Genomic DNA, 6889 nt, shown 5'->3' on the forward strand with positions numbered 1-6889 from the left:
TCGTTTGATTATGGGCTGCCAATTCTTCCTCATTTAATTTTTTTACTAGGCAACTCGACACGAAATTTTTGATTCCTTTCAATGAATTCATGTTAGGAAATATTTTAAGTCATATATTGCCAACATCTCTGAAGCAATGGGCTGTCATTTTGCTTGTTTGAGAACTAATTGGTATTTTTTGTGACGCTCATATTGGCAGCATCTTTGATAACTGCGTATTTTCCTTCTTTGCAAAAAAGGATTTACCCAGAATTTCGGCGTCCTTCTTTACTCTTTCCACAAAGTACTGGCTTACTTCAAGTAAGCAAGTCAATGACGACATTTTCCAAATGACAATAACATATCATAGAAATTTGACAGTTGTTATAAAATTAACAACTGAGTGCCGAGATGTTGACTTATGTTCGATTTGGGTTCTCATAAATCAGAAAGTCCACCTTTCAGGTACTTCGGGACCATATTTTGAGTGTAGCTCTAAACTTTTCTCTTTTAATTTGAAAGTATACTATATATGTATACCGGGAATAAAAACAATTCGAGCAAACGAATTGTCAAATAAGCATGTTTAAAATTATTGTTTTGTCTACATGGCTCATCTGATGCGGTAAATTTCAATATTTAAACTTCTAAATCATGCAGAGTTTTACCTGCCTTGAAAATTTTATAACATAAACAATTTAATTTAAATATTTTTTAAATAAAACATTGGCAAAATAATGTGCAACTATATAACAGTCTCGAATATTTTCTTCCGATTCCAAGGGTTAATTTAAACATAAAAGATTGACAACACTGTGTTGTTCTCTATACCTCTCTTTTCAGAGTATTCGCAAATTGATCTGAAATTCTCCGTGTTTTGCAGTATATTATTGCAATATCACTGCTAAATTATAAAAGTTTCATTCATAAAAAGAATAGCAGCAGTGTAAACTAAGAATAATCATATTCATATGAAAAATTTGTAGTTAAATAGTTTCTATACAGTTAATAAGGTGTGTTTATTGATATGAAGTTTTGCTGTAAGCGTCGCTTGCGTCGCCGGTGGTGCGTCGTTTTTGTCGCTGCTCGATTTTTCGCTTCCCTTTCGCAGCACTTTTATTTTGCATTGTATTGGTATTGCAGCAGGGAGAAAAGTTCTTATCGCTGACTGATTCTTAGTTACTCCCCATGTGATTGGGGACGGAAATACTGAATAAATACATTTGTTTTTAATAAATTTAGTGTAAGAAAAATGCTTCTAATTTCCAGACAGTTGTGGCGCGGTCAGCAAACCATTCAATTAAGCAGACTTGCAGCAGGTGAAATTTCAGGAACGAATTCCACAGCGCTTGTAAAAGCAGGGAATTCCAAAGTGGAAATATCAGCAGAGCCGGCGAATCACGTAAGTACAGCGGTTATGGTGTAGTTGAAAATTTGGAGCGCACGTACTTGATGTAAAGTGTAACTACGAATTTGTCAATTCATAATTACTGCTTATTTAATTCAGATGATGGGTGGTCGTAATCGTGGTAATGTCGGAGGCGGTGGTAATCGTTACGGTGGTTATGGCGTGGGTTATGGCGCAAACTTAGGTTACAGTGGTTTCAATGGCAACTACTGTGGCGGGTACAATGGTTACGACATGAATCCTATGAATCCTTTTAGTAGTGAGTAAAACTATGATGTAATATATTAGCAATTATTGAAACAAAAACAAAAAAAAAAAACAAAGTAGCCATTGCTCATGGACGACCAGGACCCAATGAATTAATGCAATTGATGAGCGCAATGGCGAGTAATTTCAACATGAATCCGCCTCCACCACCACCTGCACGTATGACGTGTGGTGAGCTGCGCGCCAACCACTGTGGACTGCTAGTTGAAATGTCCGGGCGTCTAATCAAAAAACGCGTTGCTCGTTTTGTGGAGTTACGTGATCGCAGCGGTGGTGCATCGCAACTGGTAATCGTGGAAGAGAAGGTAATGTGTAGTTTTACGTAAATATGAAGTGAGTTTCCTGTATAAATGTTCCTTGTTTTCTTAACAGTATCCGCGTATAGCGCGTCGTATGCAGAACATGCCTGAAAACACAATGCTAACAATAATCGGCAAAGTAAATAGACGACCGCCGAATTCCTGTAATCAGACTATGCCTACGGGTGAAATCGAAGTGGAAGTTCAACAGCTTAAAAATATTGAAATCCCACCTAGCGCCAAAAAATCAGGCAAGCGCTCTTACAGCACAATGGCGAAGCAAAATAATTGCGGCATCACCAGCACCGAATACAAGATGGCCAGTAAGACATACTGATACTTTTTCTGAGTTGTTCTTTTTTTATTTGATTAACGATTTTTATGGTTGTAGAAAGTGAGAATATATTAAAATATTTTGAAAACCGTTCCATGACTTGCAATGACTTGCGGCGCGAGCACATTGGGAAGACAGTGACGCTCGTCGGTTGGTTACCACCAACTAAAGCTTCCAAATTCTTGCAACTTAAAGATGGTTATGGGCAGACACAAATTATGGTTGAGGAGCAATCGGTATGTGGTATTGAAAGCTAATTACGTGCACATGTTTTTGGATTTATGTATCCTTTTTTTATCTACATAGATGCAAGACACTTTTCTCACTGCGCCTGAAGGAACCGTAATACAAATCAAGGGCAAGGTTTTGGGCAGACCGCGTGCCAACCTCAATTTGGTATGCACGAATGAGTTGTACAATTTTTGTGAAATAAATTTTTAGCTAAAACAATAATTTAGAAATACGACACCGGCGAAGTGGAGGTAATGGTCCAAAGTGTTAAAGTATTGAATCCAGACGATCCCTATGAGGGACCTATTAAAGCCAAAGATAAAGTGCAAAAGATGTCAATTAAGGACCTGGAAGCCGAGGTTGCTGAAAATAAAAATGGCAATGCTGCTGGTGGTGGCTCTCGTGCTGGTACATCTGTGAAATCAAAAGTAATACATAAAATAGCGGATTTGAATAAATTTTCTGCGCGCACGCACACCTGCGCTGAATTGGGCAAAGATAATATAAATGAGAAAGTGACACTTTGTGGTTGGCTAGAGTTCCAACGTATGGGTAAATTCTTTATACTGCGTGATGGTTATGGGCATACGCAAATTTTGATTACACCGAAAGCTAAAGGTCTTGAAAAATATCAAGAAGGCTTCTCATTGGAGTCAATTATAAAGGTGGAAGGTACGGTCATACCCCGACCTGCGGCTACGATCAATCCTAACATGAAAACCGGTCAAATTGAAGTCGAAGCAGAAACAGTAGAGGTACTCAATCCGGCTAAGAAAAATCTGCCCTTTGAAGTGCGGCATTATAATCGTGCGGGTGAACGATTGCGCTTAACACACCGTTATCTGGATTTGAGGTGAGTTACAACTGCAAGTAGCTTATTTGTGCAATGTAAATAAAATTGTTTTGCTCTTAATTGCTTCTTATAGATTCGTTGATATGCAATATAATTTGCGTACGCGCTCGTCAGTCATAATGCGCATGCGCGAATATCTTATCAACTATTTGGGTTTCGTTGAAGTCGAGACGCCAACCTTGTTCCGACGCACGCCTGGTGGTGCGCAAGAATTCGTTGTGCCCACACGCAAGCCCGGACACTTCTATTCGCTGGTACAAAGTCCACAGCAATTCAAGCAAATGCTAATGGCCGGCGCAATTGATCGTTACTTCCAAGTGGCGCGTTGCTATCGTGACGAGGCCACCCGGCCGGACCGTCAGCCGGAGTTTACACAACTCGATATCGAATTATCCTTTACAACACGCGAAGATATAATGCAAATGATCGAAGAGTGCTTGCGCTATGCGTGGCCAAAACAATTCCCACCCATTCAAACGCCGTTCCGACGCATCACCTATGAGGAAGCAATGGAAAAGTATGGTACTGATAAGCCCGACACCCGCTTTGGTTTCACTGTATGTAGCAAAATGGAAAAATATTTGTTTTAAGCAAGAATTAATTTGAATTTTCATCATTTTCAAAATCCTAGATGTGTAATGTTAGCGACATAGTTGAGAAGAACGAGACCTTCGCAAATAAGTACGATTTTCTAGGCGCCTATGCGATCATTGTACGAGGCAACGAGGCTGTTTGGAACACAACTGCAAAAAAACATTTCGACATCCTCAGCAAGGAATTCAACGGCACGCTGTTTGTGCGCAAATTTTTGGTGAGTCGACGCGTAACAGTTCGTTCTTTTCTTTTGTCAATGAAATAACTTATATTTTTGTATTCTCATAGAACTATAAGGACGTGCTTGATCGTCTAACAAAGTTGCTGACAAACGATGTAGCGAGCGAATTCATAGAGAAATTTGATGTGGAAGAGAACGATTTGGTTTTCCTCGGCATTGGCGAAACTCGCGAAACAGTACGTATTTTCTAAGTGAATTATGTATACACAGGCCTGCTCTAATTCACTTCTCCTCACCAGCAAACGTTTATGGGCCGCGTACGCCTCGAATATCATGACATCTACTCGGCGAATTCAAAGAAAGAGAGGAAAGAGAATAAATTCCTGTGGGTAGTTGACTTTCCAATGTTTGAGCGCAATCCGGATACGAACAAGTTGGAAAGTGTTCACCATCCATTTACCGCTCCACATCCCGATGATATGCAAAAATTCCTGCACTCCAAGGATGAATTGGAAGAGGTGCGCTCACAAGCCTACGACTTGGTGTTGAACGGCCAAGAGATTGGTGGCGGCTCGATACGTATACATGATCGTAACATGCAACAATTCGTACTGGAGAAGATACTTAAAATACCACATGAGCATTTGAATCATTTATTGAGCGCGTTGGAATCTGGTTGTCCACCGCACGGTGGTATTGCACTTGGGCTCGACCGCCTAATATCGATTATTTGTCGTGCACGTTCGATGCGTGATGTTATTGCATTCCCTAAGTCGTTGAATGGTAATGATCCTCTTTCGAATGCGCCAGTACCTATTTCAGACGAGGAGAAGGCGCTCTATCATATAGCAGTGATTGAGGACTCTGGCAAATCGACAGAGCATGCTGATGAGGATGATGATCCAGATGCAGTGCGTTCCACACCGTCACCGGTGCCAACAGAAGCCATGGTGGTCGATTGTGATGGCGATGGTGATGGTGATGCTAAATCGGTCACAACCGATGTTGACATGCCTTCTGTGAATGAGCAAAATTTGGAGTCCAATGAAAACTGTCAGCAAGCTATGGATTCCGCCAAAGCAACTAAAGCTTCGGACAACACTGCCACACCGGCAACGCCTAAGCGGGTGGCTGCTGCAGCAGCGGGCAAAAAGAAGTAAACTGATAACTTATAACTGATGTAAACGGGCTTTCTAAGCATGCACCAGCCGCTTCACGTATTTTTAACTCTAAATATTACATTATTTATGATAATTATTTACTAAAAACACACAAATATCCTTAAACTTAGCTATTTTGTTGTGAAATAATCACGAAATGCTAAATGCTTTTCCGTAGAATTTTAAGAATTTTTACTGTAGTTTATGCTGAAATGTTACAATTTTTCTTGTTTTAATTTTTTAGTATTCAACACTTTTTACAATTTTTTTCATCATACACGCGAAACATCAAACAAAAAATTATTTATAAATATGCAGCAATCAAGACGAATTCGTTAAAGGTGATGGCGCTAGGCTAACAACATTTTGTACATTACAATGTCACGCAAAAGTAGAAAGAAAAGTTATTTACTTGTGAAGGCAAAATACAGGAAAAAGAATCAATTTATTTGTCCTGTTGAAATTATTTCCAAATGTTCATAATAACTTCTGAATATAAATTCATTATAAAATTTCAAAAAAAAAAAAAAAAAGGAACAAAAAATAAAAAAAAAGGGAAAAAGTAGAAAAAAACGCAATTGCCTCTTGGCGCATTCATTCACGGAGGTGGCACTAGACCAACAACAATGTTTTGCTCGTTTGATTGTCAAATCAAAGTATTGAGAAACTAGAAAACAAATAATGAATTCGCCTTGTTTCATTCTGAGCTGACAGCCGCATGCACACGGCGAAAAAAAAAAAACAACTCAGCTGATTTACCAACACCACCTTGAATAGCTTCTCCTTGGTTTGCCTACAGCTACCACCTTTAATCAATTCGCCCTGACAGCAATTGTGCATTCAATTGCTTAATTACGCCAAGTAAATTTAAGACAAAATAATGCAGAATAACAATAAAACAAAAAAAAATGACGAGTATCGATTGGCTATTAAAAACACTTCGCCTCAAAAAGTCTGCTTTGAAATCCAATGCAATAAAGCATTAAACTGGTTGACGTATAAATTACCAATCCGTAGAACCAATTACCGTTTCCACGACAGTCGGTTCTGCGTTACCGAAACGACCCGGATTTATATCCGGCCAAGGACTGTCACTCCAGCAGCATTCACCGTATGTAAGTATGGGGAATGTTTATGCTGCTACAACAACAACAACAACAACGTATAAATTACTGTGGCAAAAAAACCCTCGCTTTCGATGTCATCTCCACAAATCTATCAAAGTACCAGGCCGTACGAACGCCAATATATCTGTGGAGAACTGTCACTCCAGCAGTGTGTTAGAGCTACGATAAACAATCTGTAAAAGTTTGGTTGGAGGATGGAGGTTGGAAGGATGGTTCCATATGTAGAAGTCCACACAAGTGGAGAAAGTTACTGATTGCTATCCACTTGGGAGTGGCCAGGGCGATTCTTTTACATATGGTTCAAGCAGCTCACAACTTCCGGGATTAGCCCAAGTAACCTCTGGGTAGCTGCTGAACTCCCGTTCGAGAGCGAGCCACCATGAGAAGGCGAAGCATCCCAGGATAGCTGGTTGTGCGCCGGGTTTGGGACTCCCGTCACGTTAAAATCCCCTCGAG

General features: G+C 39.8%; 1 protein-coding gene across 3 annotated transcripts; it reads left to right on the forward strand.

Moving 5' to 3' along the window:
• The first annotated feature begins 826 nt into the window (after nt 1-826).
• On the forward strand, nt 827-5754 carry LOC129247771 (aspartate--tRNA ligase, mitochondrial). 3 transcript variants are annotated; one of them, XM_054887067.1, is made up of 12 exons: nt 827-992; nt 1249-1381; nt 1487-1646; nt 1712-1959; nt 2027-2276; nt 2345-2523; nt 2594-2683; nt 2746-3371; nt 3445-3928; nt 4003-4182; nt 4254-4382; nt 4446-5754. In XM_054887067.1, the coding sequence occupies exons 3-12, from the start codon at nt 1487-1489 to the stop codon at nt 5304-5306; spliced, it is 3207 nt and encodes a 1068-aa protein (XP_054743042.1). In that variant the 5' UTR covers nt 827-992; nt 1249-1381; the 3' UTR covers nt 5307-5754. The 3 variants fall into 3 exon arrangements, with proteins under 3 accessions (XP_054743042.1, XP_054743039.1, XP_054743041.1); XM_054887064.1 differs by lacking the exon at nt 827-992 and having other exon boundaries at nt 1027-1381; XM_054887066.1 differs by lacking the exon at nt 827-992 and having other exon boundaries at nt 1028-1381; nt 1715-1959.
• Nucleotides 5755-6889: the final 1135 nt, after the last annotated feature.

This window comes from Anastrepha obliqua, chromosome 5 (genome assembly GCF_027943255.1).
Source record: "Anastrepha obliqua isolate idAnaObli1 chromosome 5, idAnaObli1_1.0, whole genome shotgun sequence".
Lineage (NCBI taxonomy): Eukaryota > Metazoa > Arthropoda > Insecta > Diptera > Tephritidae > Anastrepha > Anastrepha obliqua.

What these genes read in the sequence shown, in the direction of transcription:
- LOC129247771 (XM_054887064.1), top strand. Translation starts at nt 1,232, where the DNA reads ATGCTTCTAATTTCCAGACAGTTGTGGCGCGGTCAGCAAACCATTCAA. An exon ending in CAGCAGAGCCGGCGAATCAC is followed by an intron (nt 1,382 to 1,486) that starts GTAAGTACAGCG and finishes TATTTAATTCAG; the next exon opens with ATGATGGGTGGTCGTAATCG. An exon ending in TGGTAATCGTGGAAGAGAAG is followed by an intron (nt 1,960 to 2,026) that starts GTAATGTGTAGT and finishes TTTTCTTAACAG; the next exon opens with TATCCGCGTATAGCGCGTCG.